This window comes from Venturia canescens, chromosome 9, assembly GCF_019457755.1.
Source record: "Venturia canescens isolate UGA chromosome 9, ASM1945775v1, whole genome shotgun sequence".
NCBI classification, from domain to species: domain Eukaryota; kingdom Metazoa; phylum Arthropoda; class Insecta; order Hymenoptera; family Ichneumonidae; genus Venturia; species Venturia canescens.
In genome coordinates, this window is record NC_057429.1 from 12741577 (window position 1) to 12762573 (window position 20997).

Below are 20997 nucleotides of genomic sequence, written 5' to 3' on the forward strand. Positions count from 1 at the left end.
AAAAAAGAATTGCTCTGCTTGAGAAATAAAAATAACAACGTCGGGCACGTCTTCAGCCTTTGGATCAAACTTCTTTTATGTCGCGAATAAATTAACTAAAATACTAATTAAAAATGGTACAAGTAAAATAAGGTTAAAAGGAAGGCACACAGAAGGTGATTGGCGTAAAGGCTGATTATAGAGTACAAAAGAGGAGCGCCCGTGCCATAAAAGTACAAAGGCCAGCGGGTGTGACAAAGAGAATGAAAACATCAGTTTACCAAAGACTGCCTAACGCGTTGATTAAAACGAGAATTGGGGAAATAAAGAGTGTCTAGGTGCTCTGTTAAGGCGACCCCGTCGGCTCGAGTTTCCTCGTCCCCTTATAAACAATTCGAACCTTCTGTTGCTCTCATTCAACTCCAATTTGACATGACGAACGAACAAGCTCATTTGAGACTCGTGACATCGCTCTCATGCCAGGTCTCACAGATCAAAAGCAAATATGTCGACGAGTCCGTCAGGTATTTTCCACTGTCGCTATTTCATTTTTCGCAACTCCCAGTTATTTCTTACCCGAATTCAAAATATTCTTGCATTAGAGCCCTTTCGTACTCATTGACAGTTGAATTACGATGCGAAAATTGTCGAAAGCTTTTCGAAGATTTCTACAGAAAATGGTCGAAACTTGGTAAATATTTACAATACTTACCTTTGTTAAAAATCCTCCTAACATTTTTTTTCAGCATTATTATCAATAAAACATGATACGGGGGTTCATTTTAGGGAGGGGAAAGGCCCCAAAACAGAAGAAAACAAAATTGAAAAAATCCGAATGAAATTTCAGTTTCTTCGCTACCGTAATCAATGAAAAATGGTCCCAAAGTTTTCGCCAACCTGGGCAACATTGATAAAAAATTATATTACGATTAATTTTAAGAATGGGGAAGGTAAAAAAAAACAAAATTTTGTGTTTATAGGCGAAATTTCAATTTCTTGGCTACTGTAATCACTCATTCTTTCAGTATTCATTGTTCCAACTCACACTATTTTAATTTTGCTGCTTTCCCCTTGTGATTTTATTCAGATTCGAAAAGAAAATTTTTAATAAAATTTGTCCCTTCCCCCTCCCTAAAATTAATCGCCGTATCATTTTTTATAAGTGATAATGCTTAGAAAAAAAATTCGCATGCTTTTTAGCAAAAGTAAGTATTGCAAATATTGATCCGAAATTTTTGTCATCTTTGGAGCATTGCGCCAGCTCAGCGCCACGCGCTCGAACAACTATTTTTCACCTTCCACCAACAGCCTTCCCGGGTATACACGCCTTGGGATCGTCTTTTAATGGCGATAATGGATTCGTGCAGCGCATTCCATATACTCGAAAACTTTTCATCACCCATGTCCTATTTCCTCTATAAGCTGAATGCTATTTGAAAACCCGTGTAATACCAGCGGTGTTTTTTTGTTGGCCTAGTGACTCTGCGATATGTTTATGTTCGTGGTGCCTCGTTTAGGGACAGCGAGACAAATTTTCAGCGATGCAATTTACCCATGAATCATCGTAGACATTAAAAACACATTACGTTAAACGACATCCGTGTTGCTCCGCACCTATTTGATTGTCAATTTGCACCGGTTAACCTCGCATATTTTAATGATAATTCGTACAAAAAAATACTGCGACATCAAAATAAGTAACAACGTTTATTTAAAATTAGAAAAACTCGTACGGCGTCTTAAGGAGTTTCGGTACAGAAGTCAAAATATTAAGAAATTGATCAAATTTGGTGATAATGTACTTCAACATCAAGTGCGAAAACACAAATTTTTTCAAAATTTTCTTCTACTTAGTTATCGAGTAATTACGCATTAAAGCAGATTTTTTATGCCCGGAATGTATACCTATATATATGGAAACGCTATGCTTATACACGTAAACTTTAGTGATCAATTACTCGATAACTGTGTGTAGAAGAAAAATCTTAAAAAATTTGTATTGGCAAATTTGGCACTAAAGAATATGTTCACCAAATTTTATAAAATTCTAAACTTTTTGAAATTTTTTATGTTTTTAGCATGGTTTAGCATGGCAACATTGTATCGCCTGTACCGAAACTCCTTAAACAAAAGTGAAAATAAAATCCATTTTCTCTAATTCCAAAAAACTTGACAGCCCGCATCGAATAAAATTTTGATAATTTCCAATGAAATTATGAAATTCTCCGTTTGTGTGAGCAATTCAAAGGGTTCAACAGTAATAAAAAAAATCGTTTATATTATAGAGAATAATGGCGTATTGAGAATCCCATTAGAAAGAGAAGCTCAGAGTCAGTCGAGAGCATAAAGGGAAAAAAGTGTATCGTGTATCGAGCTTTAAACGAGGGTGTTGAATGGTGAGGGTGCATCACCTGGTACGACCATCCATCAAGAAAATAAAAGAATGAAAGGGCTCGAGAGAGTTCGGGAGCGCTACGGGGGCTGTATCCATCGCGCCCGCTATAAAGGCGGGACACTCTAGTGATTCCCGGTAGCGCAATCTTATGCGAGAGATGTCCTCTTAGATGTAGAGGCTTTTGCAAAAACTGCGTGCGCGCACATGGGATCATTGTTGGATTATCGAATATTTCGAAGGAAAAATCCGGCAGACGTTTTTAAGGGTGGAAAAAACGATGGAAAACAGATTTAAAATTTTCTCGTTGCGTTCTCTTTAATCATTTCACTGATGCAACAATTTACTGGTTCGATGCCCAACTCACATGCGTGCAAAATATAAAAAAATACTTGACAACTTCGTTGAATAAAGTTTCTGTAATTTCGTATGCTCCGAAAGCTTCGAGCTCGAATTTTGAGCTGCGCTATATGACATCGCGGTATACGCGACTGGATACCAAGGCGAGGCTGTCCCCGAGCTCAGGGTTAATTTGTCCTCGTCACGTTTTTTTGACTGTCGAGGCAGTGCTCGAGAAAGGGTGTCGCCAGTCTCTTCCTTTTCTGTTGTTCGCTCTTTTTCTTCCTCCCTTCGGCTTTTCCATGTTTCCATGTAACAGCCTCATGAGATGGGACACAAATTTTCGAAGGGTTTTTGTGCGAGCACCGTCTGTGCAGCATCGGAAGGGGTGTGCGCGCGCTTGACGCTTCATCGACTGGCGTTACCCCATTCGGTAAGGAGAACCAACTTTATCGTGTAAATTTACAGTACATTTATTGACGATTCACGCGCATGTTACGCTTCGTCGAGATGATGAAGTGCAACATCGTTACATGCACCCGGTGCAGCTCTCTCATTATTTTATCTCGCCCCCGTTGACGAAAGGGTCCAACGGTACGATCCCTGCACCTTCGGTAATAATACGAAGACACCGGATTGCTCGTTTTTGGCTCCTCGCGCATGCAGCCGATCAACATCGATCCATTTTTAGGAGGGACTGGGGAAAAATGGGGTATTTAAAAAATGGTGATTTTTTTTTCCTTCATTTCTGCAATTTCGAAAAGTTTTTCTAGGAAAGAGAAAGTGGAGTAGTTTTGAAAATTAAAAAAAAAAAATCGAATAGGAAGGAAAAGAAGAGATTTGGGAAAAAATGAGCATTGGGAAGAAGAAATTTTGTATTGAAAGTCCGATTGGAATGGATTGAAATTGTAGGGAGAAAAAACATTTCATCAATTTTCGAAGGCTCCTATCGTGACTCGAGAATTTTTATTTCTTTTCGAAAATGAATAATAAATTACGAAATATTTTGATTATTTATGTAGTGATTAAGGTAGTTCACGCACGAAACGATTTTCTTAAGAAAGTCTTGAAATTTACACGCAGAGTTTAAATGGGTGCTCGACTGACACGCATATCAAATTTTACAGGGTTCGTCTTATTGGTTATTTAGATAAACGTGTTTGGTAAATTGGTAAAATAAGCACTAGTAATCTTACATTTGCTTATTTCGACATTTTGTTTCTTCTCGGCTTGGCCCATTCCTGTCATAGCTTTCTGTCTTTTTATTAACACTTTTTTCTTTGTCCACTTCCCTTTGCCCTCTCTAAGGCGATTTTTTACATAGAACTACAGGATTTTAGCCAGGAACGAATAAAATTTCAGGTTCAGTCGGTGATGGATTCCCCTTTAATTACAATTCTGAACTAATAATTCTGACATTAATCAAGAGTGATAATATCTTTAATTGGGAAGTAAAAATCGACCCAATTTAGAAAAACCCATGAAATCCGATCACGTGAATAATTGTACGCGTTTTATTAACTATTTCATTTTCTTTCTCTCGATTGATGTTTTTTCTATTCCTTTGATATTCGAAGGTACGGAAGATCCGGAAGTATCGAGCAATGTTTGCATTCCCGTATTAATTATCGACAAAAGTAGATGCACACGAAACAGCTGAAAGGATGGGAGCGTCAGGGTCGGCATTGATCAAAGCCAGGGAAGAGTCTAAAGGCGCGAGTACGATAAGATGCGCGCGTATGGGATTTCCCTGGTACAATTCTCATATGTTCCGGGAGTCGTCGCATGAGTTCATCATATCTAAACAAGCCCGGGACGTAATAAAAGCCCGCTTGGCCGATAATAAAACACGACGTATGGACCGGTCCGTTTGTTTGATTTGCGAGCGATCCTCGGCTCCAATGTCTGTCGGCAATCTACACAGCGCTGTAGTTTCACCAAGGGATTTCCGTATGTGCTTTTTGCCGTTGCTGGAAAGATCGTTACGTTTCCACGACATGAGCCACGACTCCCGAGAAACTCAAGATTCTCATCGACACTCCCGTTTGTTCTAAAACTATCCTTACTACTTAAACTCGTTAAATAACGAACGCGCGGCTGTCTGCTCTGACTTTCGTTCAAGCTAATACTAGACTTACTACGCAACGGTTGAGTTCATTCAAAAATCGTTCCGCCGTTCTCAACTAACGATAAAGATTTTCAAAAAAACATATGCTTCAATGGAATTTCATTTTCAATGTGCGCCCGTCCCGTAAGAATACCTTAAACGACGTAATACACGATTTGGCGAATTTCCACGAGTTGTGAAAAAAAATTCAACTATCGGAGCGGTAAGCGGTATCGATGGCAATGCGTTAGGAAACTTTCGTTTTTTTTTTTTTTTATGGATCGAGTGATCTTCAAATGGTGATGCTCCGGCGATGAAAGGTGAACAGAAAAAGTTGAAAATTTCCTTTCCAGTACCTCTGATGTCAAGATGCGTCGGTGGATTGGCATTTTTATCCTTGACACCGATGTTTAAGGAGCTTTCATTCCGTTCGCTCGATTTGCTCTTGTCGTAGTCTAAATTTGTACCGTATTCGGTTTGTGTCGAGCCACCTCGTTGCGAAGAGGGCGATCAACTTTCTTGTAGTTTTTCTCCCAAGCGCGGGATTTGTAGGGCATATTATAGGCAGCGTTGGAGCCGTAGATTGGAAGTTCGCTTTGAAAAAAAACCGACCAACAAGCGCGCGACTAGTTGAATTTTATATTTTCAGAGATCCTTAAAATCGATGAAAAACGAAACGTCAGCCACGAGTCAACTTCAGTTCGGGTATTATTGTCCTCGTCGCGTTAACCTAGATTTTAAAATAAACTCGAAAAATAGGACTCCGTAGGTGATTTTTGATTAAACACGTTCGTCCACATGGCTGGCGAAAAATATCGAATTCAATGTTCTTCGATATCGTGTCAGCGTTTTAATTTCGCTTGCATTATGCTTGGCGACGTAACAGAAACGGGGTGGGGTAATAAGCCTTATCAGGGGATACGAAAATTAACATGAAAATGCACTCTTTGTAAGGAGCGGGCGCTACAATTTACGCCCTTTCTATAAAACGTGGCAAAAGGCCAGGCAAGGACAATGGTCGTGCGTTGTGAGAAAGGTCCGCGAAGTAACCCATGATGACGAGAGAATTGGTAAGATTGCGAGATTGGCTGCGAGTCCGGTACATAGGCGGTCAGTTGAGTTACTTTTTATTTGTTAACGCGATGTCCAGCGGAGGTTCGGGCGTCACGCAACGGTGTGCACGGTGATGGCATGGAGCGTCACTTCGTGCAGTGGCTGCGATCGAATGTTCGCGAAATGGACCCACATGGCGTGACGTCGAAAATTCTTGGTCGAGCTTTTTGGACAAAGCGGACTCAAATATACGAGGAGATGTAGAAGTTGGGCGGAAACGAAAGAGAAGGTGAGAGAGAAAGCGCGAGGATGAGGAAAACGTTCGTGCTGGCAAGCAGGCAGGCACATGCAGCTGCGCAGAGCGCAGACATTGTTTCGTAATTGAAGCAAAACGGAAACTCGCTAGGAGTCGCTCGTTGCTCTCCCTATAATTCGATCATGAACCCCTTGACGCCCGATGATGTTGACATTTGGTTATTTTGACATCACGCTGAGTCGTTCACGACCGAACGTTGCGTGAGTTTTCGCTCTCTCTTTTCGGCTCCCTCTTAACGGCGGCTCCTCTCGAACTCTCTTAGGCGTATCTCATCCTGGACCCCATTCTGCTCGGTCCTACTGAAAACGCCACGAGACTTTTTTTCTTTTTTCTTTTTTCTTTTTTCACGACATCGTGCCCCGATTCGAAACATAATCGCAAACCCCCTTCGTCGAATCCGTGAGGACCCCCCGTCGTTGTCAACTACAAAAGGTCTCGACCTCTCTTAATTGATGCGTACAGAAGAATCGTCTACGAGCCTGCACACTCGACGCCTTCTTCGGCCCTGGTTACTTCGCTTTCAAGGCGTCTGTTCTGAAATTTATTGACCTGCCATTTTTTTCTATTTAGTTTGACTTTTTGGAAGTCCCGAAGGAGGTAGAAAGCCATGCAAGATGCCAAATTAGCGTGTGCACGATTAATCGAAATTTTTGGATAATTGACGGATTTCCGTTTTAACGTTTTGTACCGTTCGACTTTGAAAATTCGTGCTGCGCTTTTTCACGCAATTCTGGAATCTGACGACGAACAAACAAGTTACTAGAAGTAGAAAACCTTCTGGGTTCCGAAAATAATTGTAGAAATAAACAACTCGCAGGTTTTAGTTGCATTTGCTTGGAAAATTATTGGTGCAAATAATAAAATGCGACGGACGACAAATGCGCAATGTTTAGACCGCTGCAGCTCTCTGTCGAGCGAAAGATTCGTGAGACGAAGTGGAAAACTCACATCCCGCTGGAATAAGTGCTTCTCTCTCTCTCTCTCTCTCTCTCTCTCTTCATTTCCTTTTATTCTCATCATGGAATATGACGTTAAAATGGACTGGTGCGGGGAAGATGAGCTGTTGCTGAATGTAAATCACGTTGAAATATCGCTCTTTAAACGACTGTGAAATTGGCGGTTGCGACCCGACCAAATTTTCGATTACCGCCGTAAGTTTCTTCCAAGTGCTTATTTCCTGAAGACTTCTACGAAGAGTTCAGTGGCGCAGCCTGCGATACCTGTGACGACGACTTATATAACTTTTGAATACCCTGCGTGAGTGAACATACGAAAGATACGCTGGGACATGATAATTTACAAGTGGCCCCCCGCATTATTCACTCGATCCCATAACTATGGCAATGTTCTCAGAACCCTTGAGGCCTTGCATACGTCCAGAATTTTCTAAAAATCGATTTTCTTTACAGGCTATTATTCTCTATAGTTTTAGGCGTATTTCTGTGTAAGTCGATTGTGAAAATTCACTATAGATCGAAAGTTATTGTAGAAAACGTGACTGCCCAACGAGAGGGCCTGATGCGCACGCGAAACTTGCGTTTTTCTCAAAACTCGTCTCGGCACGGTCTGCATGGTAACTCGTACGGTTTTTAATATTTTTTCATGCTTTTTTCAAATATTCGAAATTGTTTTCTCTGTGGTCGGTCGAGTCGGATTTTTTATATTGGGGTTAAAAAATTTTGTAAACATGATTAACGTGTGACATTTATGACACGAAATACACACTTTTTAAACTGCCGTAAATTGCTAAATTTTTCGAATTTCAAAAATCCGGCTCGACAGACTATAACTACAATTTTATTTTACAAGAATTTTTTAACGTTTCGCAGATCTATGAATATTTCGAGAAGAATAAGCGATGCAGACCGCGGAGCAACTTTCTTTTCATACAGTGCTTCGAGAAAAATCTGATTTTACACAAAAACTAAAAAAATTGATTCTCAATTAGCCCAACAAAGACTCCCAATGGGATCTTTCGATTGTGGTATCGATTATGTTGAATCAAGCTGACTGAAAGTTACAAACATTTCATACGACTAAACGAATCGATTTTAACTGGATTCGATAGAAGTGCGTAATCCATTCATGAAGACATGCAAGAGTCTATGAACTTTACAGACTGAATTTAAATAACAGGCATTTGATTACAAATAAGTAAAAATTCTAATCTTTACGCATAAAACGAAATTGATTGCGATCCCAAACAAAAGCAATTAATTGACAAATTTGTCATCTTCGTTGCTTCGCAATGAGTTCAGAAATCAATTCGCGCAGCGTCCTAGCGAGCTGCACGAAAAAATAATTTCAACAAAACGAATAAAATTGTTAAAAATCTACAATTTATTCGCGCGTTGACGGCATTTCGAAAAGTTTCATTTCACCGAAAGCCGGTGCTATTCTAAGAAATGTGTTGGCTCCAATTTGGGAGAGGATCGCTGCCCATTTCCGTGGGACGATTGAGCAGCTATATATCTCATCGTTACGTTTCAATTGGAATTGAAAAGGAGAGAAGTGAATAAAGGAAGCAAAAAGAGATATAGTGAAACAGCAGCAGCGGCAGTAGCAGGTAGTAGTTTTCGTAGATTTCAAAAGCTCAGGGGACATTAACACGTTGAGGAAAATACGTCCTCTCTTGCCTCCGATGGCAAGTTGACTCCCGTTGAATTGTTGCGCGCATGTATGCAACGCCCATTGACATAGCACTGGGCTGTCAGGCCGTAGTCATTACTCCCGCCCGTTTGCGCATCATTCGACCTCTCTTCTCTCCCCCCCCCGGCCCTTTAACCATCCCTCGGCCCTCGCATCCCTATTTTTCGGCCTGTGCACAACGAGCTCATCCTACGACTGTCGCACGCACACACTCGCGCCCGCGGCTCTCACAAAACAAATTTTCAGCGTGCCTCGGTGTGCGTACATTTTATTGTACTGCTTGAACCGGCTCTCGCCTCACGCTACGGAGAGCAGTCTCTTTCAACGCTTATTCTTCTTCCTGCTGCTTGTCACCGCTCCTTATTCTTTTTTCACGTCCAACGCGCCAGCTCGCTCTGCGGCGGGTCCCATTTTTCAAAGAATCGTTCAGTTACGTACTACTTTCATGCTTTTCCTCGCGTTCTGGTCTTCCTTTGGAACAAAACTCCTGGAATTTTTGTTAAACCAGAAAACCCTGGGCCTCGTTATACTCTATTTCAAATTTTTCAAATACATTTTTCTCACTTATTTTATATTTTTTCCGTATTCAATGTTCAAGAGGCGTACTAGGTCAAAAGGCATTTTTCCCCGCTTCTACGCATATGGGGTCGATTGCCGGTGCATTACCAACGATTGGGTACTTTAGGTAGCCAAATTTGTAGACATTTCATACGCGATTATGCGAATAGGAGCGTTTTTCGTATTAACCCTAAATTTCGGCATGAAGAAATCTTATTCTCCGGGTATGAAGCGACGAAAATCTTAGTTTCTTCGTCAGCGTTCCCAGTCGATGTTTCGCCCTGGCAGAAACTCACAATTGTTTCTATCGAACTCGATTCCGTGGAAATTCGTCTCGGATGCGACCTCTTCTTACAAATTTAAAATGGGCCGAGTCAAAACTCATTTCCTTACTCTCTTGTGAAAAGTTTCGATACTCGGGAGGTGGTTAGTTTCCCAAATAACGGAACTTGGGACTTTTTAGATCCTCTCCTCTCGCCCAGGAGAGGTGCCAGTGTGTGCAGGTTCGTGCACTGACCGGCGGATTTAGCCTGGAGCGGGTAAACCCTCCGATTTCCCCATCTTGCAATCCGAGCAGCTCGAACTCGACCTTCGAGACGGGACACTTTCGTCCGGTATAGAAGCACCCAGTTCTCACTATTGCACTATCGTGAAGCGATCGCGAGTATAGCCTCGCTAAAGCTTACTGAGATAAGCAATCTTCTCGTATATCGAGCTCCATTATTTCTTTGTTTTTGGACAATTTTGGTAGGAATAAAGAAAGACAACTTTTCACTTTTTATATTCCGTTTTGTTCATTTATTGTTCTTCGCACTCTTTAGAGCCTAACTTGTTTGTTTTTGAATAGTTGGGCACAATTTGGAGAAGTTTGCAGTGAGCATCTCCCTAAAGCAATGGCTCTTCGGTCCAACAAAACGTAGCAAGTTTACTGAAACATTTCAATCTTCATAAAAATATTTGATTCCCTAAGTACTCGTCGCGTTGGTAAATTCTCGAAAATGTGATTGATACGAATGACCTACCGTTGAGTGGTCTCATTCGCATGAAAAGTGAGAGGGGATCGAAGCTGCTTGAATTGGGGTCTCGAAAAAAGTGCGAGGTATTCTAGGCATATGGAAACGGGCAATTTCCAACACATTGAGGATCCTCTTGTGACCTAGAACCGTTGACCCGAGCCCTGAGGGGTAGTTTCGATGGATGCGCGTGTCACTGGCCCAGCTTCCCTTCGACGGGGCATTGTAAAAATTGTACGGTGTTAAACATCATTTTTCGCTGTGAAAGAGCGTAACAGATCGTGTCCGGGGCTACCGATTTTCTTCGATCATTCGTTCGCTTTGAATTCGACAGGTAATGACGCCGGTCCGCTCTTTTGGACCTCCTAGTTTTTGAAAAGGAAGAGAAAGAAAAAAGGAAATTGAATGGAGGAAAAAAAGCGCATGCGAATAGACTACGTACGTCAAAATCACAAGACTGCGTTTCGACAAGCGGACAAAACTCAAGGGCATATCCTCTTACGTCTGCGAATTACACGGATCACTGTTCTCCAATGGCTATCAATCATCGTTACTCCTCCTTTTTATATCTATATATTTAAGTCTCTCGGGCAAACGCTCGTTTTCCAATGGACTTTTGGAGGGTCCAGAGTCGCCGGAGCGACTCCGTGCATCACTCGTCGATACTCATCGACTTGTCCAAACCGAAACGTTGTAAAGACTCGCAGTCCGTTTTCCGGGATGCGCTGATTGAAAAATGGAACTACGAGTCCTTCAGGCATTTTGAGATCCTCACGAATAAAATTATTGAGAAAAATGCATGTTTCCCTGTTTAATAATATCCGTGCTCGGAGTCATTATCGTTATTGACTTTGCTAACTATTTTCTTGAAACGAAACTCTGAAAAACATTTGAGAAAACCTATTTCTGCTGATACTTCGGAGAAAAAATTCTTTGTCACACTTTTTTGATGTTGCTATCGTTCTTCGAATACGCGTTTTGTTTAAGAAAGAATTCGGAATCGAGGAAATGGCTGACACCTCACGCACCTGCGTTGACTGGGTCAGCACCAGTGCCGTGAACGACCTTATCGTCCTACTCAAATGCGAAGCTATCGACACTTTCTTACCGTTTTCTCACGCAATATCATCAGCACATTGCAATTGAAACGTGCTAAATTTATGAAAGCCAAGGTCAGACAGATTATTAAATGGAGCACCGATATAGTGATGGACGGTATATAAAGTCACTGTTCAATGATCATTTTACAAGTTTTACGAGGACCCACGACCATCGCTTTGACGAAATATCCAATAGAGATTACGGCAAGTTTCATTAATTTATTACGGCAACACTAAAAAACTAATCGCGTGGGCAGTAACTCTGATTAAAGGAAAAAAACATTTGTTCATCCAGTGAAATTTCGATCGACTTTTTTTTATAATGCAATTCATTTCGATAATTTAACAGAGAAATAAATTTGGTTTATTTTTAATGGTCGTTATGCAGTAGCGTGTTTTGCCTCGTGCGATACCCTTAAGACCGTCTGAGTCTGGCTAACAATTAAGGTACTGGGCGAGGTGCAATAGCCGTTTTGTTCCACCATCGAACTTATCGGCCACATCGCCAATAAAGAGAATTTTGTTCGATGAACAAGTTGTTTTTCTTGCATGTAAATTAATAATGGAGTTTTAAAATTGTGCAATTTTTTTAGAAGCCTTATTGATGAGAAGTTTTAGCCACTGTGCTCCGTGCGTCGCGTGTAGAATGTTTAATATTCGCGTAGTTGGGTTTCTTCTAATCGGCATTGTTACTCTGTATCTGTTGCTAAATTCATGTTCGCAAGCGATAAAAAACGACGTCAATTCGCCTGGGAATCCGATCGAGAAAAACTCGAGCCACAGAATTGTCCGTCGATTCGGACGGCCCAGAAGAGGACTTCGTTTGATCAAAGAGATTGAAAAAAAATTTGAAACTAAATATATTAAGGTAAAACGATTATTGAAAAAATAGAACACACGTGAGATGAGTGAGTCCTAAATTTTTGTCTTTGAATTTTCGGACCCAGAATATGATGACGCTCAACACGTCCGTCCTTTCGCCATTGGGTGCATTTATACCAGTATTTGTTTTGTCCTATGGGGCACAGGGGCGAACCAGATCGAAATTTATAAAAGCCCTTCAAATCAATGGTCAAAAAACTTCTCTTGCTAAACAGGGCTTTCGTAGATGGCTCGAAATACTTGCTGTGAGTTACAAAACGAATATTTTCCTTTATCCATAAAAATGTGCACCGAACATTTATAATTTTTATATTTTTAATTTTTATATTTTATTCGAAATTTTTTAAAAATAATTTCGAATAATTTATTTCCCCATTTGAATGCCTGTAGAATCACAATTTACGTATAGCTACTAAAATTTATTATCCTGCTTCCTATCTCCGGCCGAGGCTCTCGTTCAAAGATATGGCTTCTTTTTACTTGCACACGGTTATGCAAAGTATCGATCTCGACGACGGACACATACCAAGCGAAAAAATAAACAAATGGCTGTCCAGGAAAGCGAATAATCGTCCTGACGTTGCATTGTTCGAGCCCGGTGAGATTGTTACTCGTTCACTTTTTTTTACTTTTTTTTTTCTTTCTGTTATCAATTATTATTTCTTATAGCTTTATTCGTGAGCATTGAAACTGGCCCAGTACGCTCGAGACACAGGGAGCCTGATTTAGTAAACAGCAGCGGAAGTAGCTCCGCATCGTTCTCGCATCAATTCGGGCTTACTCACGCTTTATTTTGACGCTCGATCTATTTTTGGTGCATTATGAAAAAAATTGCACGAATCGGGGTTTACTAAATCGAGGCTCCGGCGTGTTTGGGAATGATATTTTATGTGGATCCCGGCAGTGATTTTCTTCATTATTCATTTTTTTAATCGGACGAAAAGAAGGTTTGAATTGTGAAAAAATATGTTTAAGATCATGATTCCGAGAACGGTGAGATTGCTCCTATAAAACCACTCGGAAGTGATCCAGTGATGTTGCTCGTCAGTGTTGTCTACTTTAAGGGCATATGGGAGACACGTTTCTCACAAACATTTTTACGTCCCTTCACGAAATTAAATGGCAAGCAAGTCGATACTCCAACTATGTATAATTATGGTGATTACGAATACGGCGAACTCCCGGAACTCGAGTCAAGATTCGTCAAAATTCCATTCCACGTGAGTACGTTTGTTGCACCAAAAAAATAGAACGGTAATGATCAGCTTGAACAGGATGAAAAAATGATTTTCTGTTGGAATGCAGATTGAAAGAATTCTTTCCAGAAATAAAACCACGCGACGAAGGCTGAAAATGAAATTTTCATCTCGTTTTTATGGCATTTTTAACATTTTTCTAACATTGAATATTTCAATTTGAAATGGTCTTTTATTACTTTCAAATAATCTTTTCTGCATCATTTGGAAACTCGTTCTAGGGTACTTCTGCATCAGGTTCCACGAGCATGTTCGTCATACTGCCCAACGCGTTGAGCACTTATCAAGACTTGTGCTCGAGACTCGAACAAATTAACGTTAAAGATCTTTATCACAAAGGCACGATGGCAAAGGTTGATCTGTATTTGCCAAAATTTCGACTCGAAAGTAACATTTCACTGGACGAATGGCTACCGACAGTTAGTATTTTTCATCTCATTCCAAATCTTTTATATATTTTGTTTTCAGCCAATATTTTTCTTTTGTCATGTCTGCTGGAAGAGTTTCTCGGGATTTTTTTTAGTTTTTTTCGTCCATCCATTCGCGGCTATGATTTTCTTCAAACGCTTGGCTTTGTGACCCGAGTTGATTTTTTTAAACCTCGTTACGAGCATTTGTGAGAAAAATAGACAAGTTTCAAAAAAAAAAAAAAAATTATAACTCGTGAATAGATGGACGGAAAAATTTGAAAAAAATCGAGAGAGCTTCTTTTCAATGGGAAAAGTAAAAAAATTGAAGATTCAAAATTAGTTGATTTGGCGCGGAATAATCCATAAACAAAAAAAGCGATGAATTTTACCGATGAGCATTGTATGCTCAGTTTCTCGGAGAATATAAATGCTCCGATTCCCCTGCGACCTTCGCTAGGATGTTCACTAGTTCTCCGGAAGCGCGTCTGGGTCCGTCGCAAAGCAGGGCTGTAATTGAAATCGATGAAAATGGTGCTGTTAATGAGCAAGCTTCTGGTCAGTATTCTGATATTGTTTGAAATTGTTGATATCAAACAGGAAATCGAAAAACATTAATCTTCACTTCGTCCAGGATACTTTTATAGACGTCGGAAGCCTCGCGGCGTTGATGCACCAAAAATGGTTGAATTCAAGGCGGACCATCCGTTCATTGCCATTATTGCGACTGGCGGTGACGTTATTCTCAATTTATTTACTATTTTCTTCGATGGCAGGTCGGCTTAAACACTTCGATCGCCATGATCTTCGTGTAAGTTTTTTTCGTTTTTCTACACAACGGAAAACTCGGTCGAAATATTAAGGAATGAACGCTGCTCTGGCCTGGAGCCGGGAGGGTGCGAAATATTGAAATATAAAATTATCAATCTTCGAGGAGGTATATCGCAATAATGCTTTATCGTTTGCATCTTCGACGAGGAATTGAATCATGGCGAAGAAAGCATCCACGAATAAGACCACAGAATTAAATTGTTTCTAAAAATGCATCGAAATGCAAGAATTTCTTTAAGAATAAAATACGAAAATGACAAGTTTTCCCAATATCGAGCTTTTTCCCAATTCATGGGAAAAAATTGCATGAAAATGTAACTAATATATTTTTATGAGATATATTGAATTCTCTACAATAAAAATCCCTCACATGCATTGCGTTGAGAACAACGGTTGAATTGTAATAGTTGTTCATCGAAGGTTTCCATCCTTGAATTTTTATTCAACGAAAAAAATCGAGTTTTTTCGTGCAGGAAATCATTTTATAAATATTGGTATCATAACTGCAAAAATGTCATGTTCGACGTTCAAAAAATGTTCGTTTTTCGCCATAACGCAGACTGTCGCGTGTAAGCCTTAATATGAAGTAGAAGTAGCTCATTAGAAAGAATGTCGATTTTCGAGAAAAAAACCCGAGTCAGTAGTAAATGACGAATCTCAACAGCGATACGAAGCTGAATCATTTGTAAAATGTTGTTAATTATTTCATTTTATATTTTAAACAACTACGTTATCCATTAGTTTTGTAGGCTGTCCCGCAGCAAAACGAAGTCGCAAAATGAACGAAATTATATGGCGAATTAAAAATTACAATTTATTGTTAATTTCGTGCTCGATTTATCGAAGTTATTGAAAAAATGATGAAATTGATATTGAAAAACTACACGGTTCGGTTCAGTTGCATTCAACAACGATTCCCAATTATTTATTTCCCAGGAAAAGGGGAATAAGAAATTTTCGTCTGGACATAGAAACTGTCTCGGTATACTCCAACTGAAAATAAACGAAATTTCTTTTACAAGAAAGTGGTGGTGGGAGTAAAAAAAAAAGCAAACGTATCCGTTTTGCCTGGTTGGCGATAAAATCGTCGATTTTACGCGACGATATCCGTTAAGTTTGAGAGAATCGTCGGCGTTCTTTGAAGCAATAAATCCTTTTGATCTCTTTTTCAATCGTTCCGTCCAATCTACTGTATTTCGATCACCCTCCGAATGGTCCATCCACTCGAAAATTGAACGAAACTCGCCAAGTTATTACTAATCACGTAACACGAACAAAAATGCTTTCGCAAATCCGAAATTTTTCAATTTCATCAAGCATTTTTCAACCGTAAATCGCGGAATGTCAATTGTCCCTTTTGCTTTATTGCTCCAGCCTAAGTTGACCAAATTTATTTGCAGAGTCTATGAAACGATTGATCGAATGTACAGAAGAATATGAACGAGTAGCAGATTATCCGTGTTGAGAATATTTTTTAAGGTAGTTCATCCACGAAACGATTTTCTTAAGAAAGTCTTCAAATTTTCACAGAGTTTAAATGGGTGACTGACACGCCCATCAAATTTTAAATGGTTCGTCTTATTCCTTATTTAGACAAACGTGTTTAAATATGAAGAAAATTACACAGGGCTAGAGGGACTATGGGTAAAAAATTCTTCATCTTTCCATATAACGAACGAAGTTTATGAAAAAGTATATACAATAATAATGAAGTATATAACGAAGGTTTGGGAAAAAATTCGAGACGATTGTCTAACTAGTAATAAAGATATAAAAAAATATATAGGTATATAAAATAATGTATTATGGCACCAGATTCGTTACTAAATAAAAAACAAATAAACATCAAAAACAAACCCGACCCATTTTTTGATGCAATTAAAAGATAAATAATTAATATCTCTTAAACGCGTTAAGCTACAGAGTTCGAAGAGGTCGCAATCGAAAGAAAAAGAAAATAAAAAATACGTCAACTTTATAATATTTCTTGAAATACTATAGTTAATTAATTATTAAAGAAACGAATTTTGAAAATTTTCGAAAACAATTGGAAACGCTGTCGCTCCGGTAAAGAGTCTCTGGCAGCAACTCTAGATTGCGTTAATTTTCTTTCTTCTTGGCTCTTAATTCATTTCCCTTTGTGTTTTCCCTTTGCACTCTCTAGTGCGATTTTTACACAAAAAATTGTAGTATTTTCTTCAGAGACGAACGAAATTTTGGGTTCAGTCAGTGATGGATCCCCGATTAGTTAATGGCTTGTAATCTCATTCGCCAAAAGATAAGTTGAAACAAGATATTTACAATATTGAATTAACAACTCTGACATTAATTTAGAGTGACATTATCTTTAATTAGGAATTAAAAATCGAGCCAATTTAGACGCCCATAAAATACGATCCTTCGGGCATGATCTACCTTAATGAACTGCTCCGATTAATTGATCGATCAAAGCTATCGCTATCACGTTTATTTATGAAATTTAGTCCAAACGGTGATCGATGACTCGGATTAAAAGAACCTGCCGCTTGCCTCCTCCTCTTTCTCCAGGAGTTTGAGACCCGCGACGAATGTACGCGCAAACGGATATTGGTACGAACAAAATTCACTTATATCGAATATGAGCTCGCATTGAATTTGGAATGTAGAGTAGAATTACACTCTCAACACTTTGGATAAATATGACGAGGAGGCGACGAAGGATCGCGAATGGATCACAACACGGGACGGAGTTTCCGAGACCTTAAACGTCTAGCAGAGGTTGCCTTCGCTTTTTTCCTTGCTTTATTCTGCCCCCGGGTTTGTTTACGTCTCAATTTTACTGGACGCGTAGAGAGTCTGAATTTTTCCTGGCTTTCTTCACCGTCGACACACTGCGCTCGGATCACGAACGGAAGGCAAACGTGTACAAAAAGGAACTGAGAGGCGGAAAATAAAATAAAATAAATAAAAAGCATTGAGAAAAAGCGGGGTATACACTCGAAGAAGGTGGGTTTGGTGTTTCGTTCATCCATTCAACTGGCAGGCTAATCCGGTGGGTCGGACGACGGCGCATGACGAGACTGCCCCTCCTCGGATTCGAGTTCAATCGCTTGCCAACGCGTACGTACTATATTCAACACTAATACACACGAGAAAATGCTTTGAAGGAACTTGCAACGATATTCCATTTGCCGGCTATAAGCGGCCCCGCCGGGGCTCGGATGCATACCTAATCTCTCCAACGAGGTACAATAACCACGCCGACGTGCACAGCCTTCCATAACTCCCCGTCAACCTTTACGATTGAGACTTTTCGTAGTTTTTTCCTCCACGATGCTTCACTCGTCGGAGATATTCTCCAAGAGTTGCAGTTAATCGGGCACGCCGATAAGAAATCGTAGAAAAAAACGTGCTTCCAGTTAAAAAAATACCCGATTCGGTGGCAGCCCCCGCTCGATCGGTACATCAACAAAAAACTATTTCAAAAACTTTTTCCGAAGACTGCAGCGAAGCTATTTTTTTCAAGGCACTCGCCACGAGAGTGAAAAACTTTGAACCTTAATTTTGCGAAATCGGGTGGATTGTGACGAGCAGTTTTTCATACGCGGCACTAGCACGTATATTATTAAGGTACGTTGCAGTAAATTCATGTTATGGGGTCTGTCAAATCTCTGTAATATACCTGAAGCCGTTTCGGCTCCTTCGGCTCCTTGATCGAGATCTTTACACATACTTTTTGAAACGATCCAAAATTGTGAGCAGCGCGTACGAAACTGCCCCCTTAATGGCGGGCGAACAGATATCACGAGAACGTTCATGCTTTTTCGAAGTTTATTTAAAGTTTCAAAATACTCATATAAGGTATACCTTTCACGAATATTTTACAAATAATTGATTTTAAATAACAGTAAAATAAAAGTGCAGGCGAATAGATTGGGTAATTATACAGTTTGGCTACTTTTCCGAAAATCAATGGAATTTTTTTTTTTCAAATTTACATATTTTCAAATTAAAAATATTCAAACATATCATATTTCATCATATTTTTCCAATAACTTCAAAACCCCATAACACATGGTTTTTAGGGAAAATGTTAGCCTCCCTCGACGAAATATCATCAATGGTAACTAATCGAAGATGTCTATGCTAATAAAAAATTTCTTTCGTTGATTTTCGGAAAAGTAGCCAAACTGCATAGTTACCATAGATTGGCGAAATTCCAGACCAGGATATTGAACATTTGATGAAGAATTAAAGCTTCAAAAATCACAAAATTTATACGGGATCTTATGGAGATTCCATCATTGCTATATTTCTATTCAATAATTTATATACTAAATAATTCTAAATTCCCGATACAAACTGTCTCACGGGATAGAAAAAATGTAAGGTAGCGATGACAAAAATAAAGGGTTACCGAATGCTTAACCCTAGAACGCATGACTGGGGTGTAAGCACACCCCACGCGAACTTCAAACTACGCTCCCGTCCTAACAAGTCACATTATCGACTGATTATCGACGGATTTTTTTATATATAAATTCAATTGAAATTAGTTTTATCGTACATCATTCTTTTCGTTATAAAAAAACGGAGAAAATGGTGTAGGATAAAGTCAGTTCAGCATCGTAGGACCGGATTTATAAGCAGAAAAAGAGTGGGGTGCGTTCAAACCCCGGTCATGAGGTTGAGGGTATGAAAAAAGACACATGAGGTGTAGGGTTAAAAGAGATATTGACGATAGAAGTTGGGAAAATGGCGGAAGCAAAAGCTTCTTCTATATCGCCGCGAGTTCTCAGAGGTTAGGAATCAGTCCAAATTTCGAGTGCCCCAATTTGCGCCACCAAAAAATACGCTCATGCGAAAGGAATACCTTAAAGAGCGTTACAGTGCTCAAAAGTATTTGAAATTCGTTGAAAAATTTGAAGGTCAGAATTGATATTGGATTTTCTTTCGGTCTCTCTGAATTTTTGGAGTCTTGCTCAACCGTGTCATTTATTATATTTGCTGTCAAGACGCTTCTTCGTCTCCAGATTAATGCGCGAGTCGAAGCTCGCCTGAGTGTGGGAGAGATCATTGAAAAGTGGATGCAAATTTTTCTTGAATACACTTGATATTTTCTGGTAAACAAAGTTTCCCGTGGAAGAAGAACGATGGGTAACTTATACGTGTTTCTTAAAATATCTAGCACGTCCGAACAAATCGTGTAGCAGCAGAGTTCTTGTCGACCCGACGACAGATATGGATCACCAAAGTGAGCGACACGGACGCGGACTCCGACCTGAAAAATGGACCTGAACAAACGGACTCGACAATCGAATCCGATACCCAAATTTTTAGGAAAAATCGCAGGTTCTCTTTAATAAATAACTGTCATGACAACAATTTTTAAAACACTTTGTACATTCAAATTCTCCAAAAAATAGTTTCTGGTGGCGAAAATCTATAAAATTGTTTGCCTCGCAAATTTTTGGGAAAAGAAAAAAACTTCATGAAACGAAACAGAGTGTCTCGACTGCGAATTTGTTTTTTTCCAATAAAATTATAAATTCATTCATTAAAAAAATGATTATTATTTAATAATATTTCTTCTGAAAGGTTCAGAGGCGACATGGGGAAGGTAACTAAAATGCATTAAAATGCACTTTCTCCTTTCTCCTGTTGCCTTACGAAATGCCTCACGTTTTTTTCCCTACTTAAAACATACAAAAACATGAAAAAACGACAAGGGAATTTTGTAATTTTTTATAAACGTCGAATTTCTGTTCCAAGCACATTGGACAGGGAATAACTCGCTAATGTACATTAAATAGAGACGGTTTATGTGAACAAACTTTTCTTTGATTTTCCCTTGTCCATTGGCTCGGAGTTAATCCGAGAAACGTAGGCGACATTCAGGCACGAGGTTATACATATTTATGTAGCCGGTAAGCTGTACCTATTCCAGGCATTTTTTGCACCAATTCTCTAATGCTTCACTGCTTGTTTGCCTTTCCCATATTATACACGTTTATCTGGGGAGTATTTGTGGTATTCAGCCTCCCTAATATGCCAGTTCTTTTCTCCGCTTGTCACCCTGGCAAATACGGAAAAGCTCGGGGACTGAGAGGAATTCATAATGGCCAAGCAGATCGGC

The 20997-nt window shown here is 39.6% G+C and overlaps 1 protein-coding gene across 2 annotated transcripts; it reads left to right on the plus strand.

Annotated features, from left to right (window-relative positions):
- Positions 1–11476: 11476 nt before the first annotated feature.
- On the plus strand, positions 11477–15097 carry LOC122416443 (antichymotrypsin-2-like). Of its 2 annotated transcripts, XM_043429393.1 has the most exons (8): positions 11477–11710; positions 12100–12374; positions 12454–12633; positions 12779–12986; positions 13364–13608; positions 13866–14063; positions 14465–14609; positions 14686–15097. In XM_043429393.1, the coding sequence occupies exons 1-8, from the start codon at positions 11596–11598 to the stop codon at positions 14835–14837; spliced, it is 1518 nt and encodes a 505-aa protein (XP_043285328.1). In that variant the 5' UTR covers positions 11477–11595; the 3' UTR covers positions 14838–15097. The 2 variants fall into 2 exon arrangements, with proteins under 2 accessions (XP_043285328.1, XP_043285329.1); XM_043429394.1 differs by lacking the exon at positions 14686–15097 and having other exon boundaries at positions 14395–14534.
- Positions 15098–20997: the final 5900 nt, after the last annotated feature.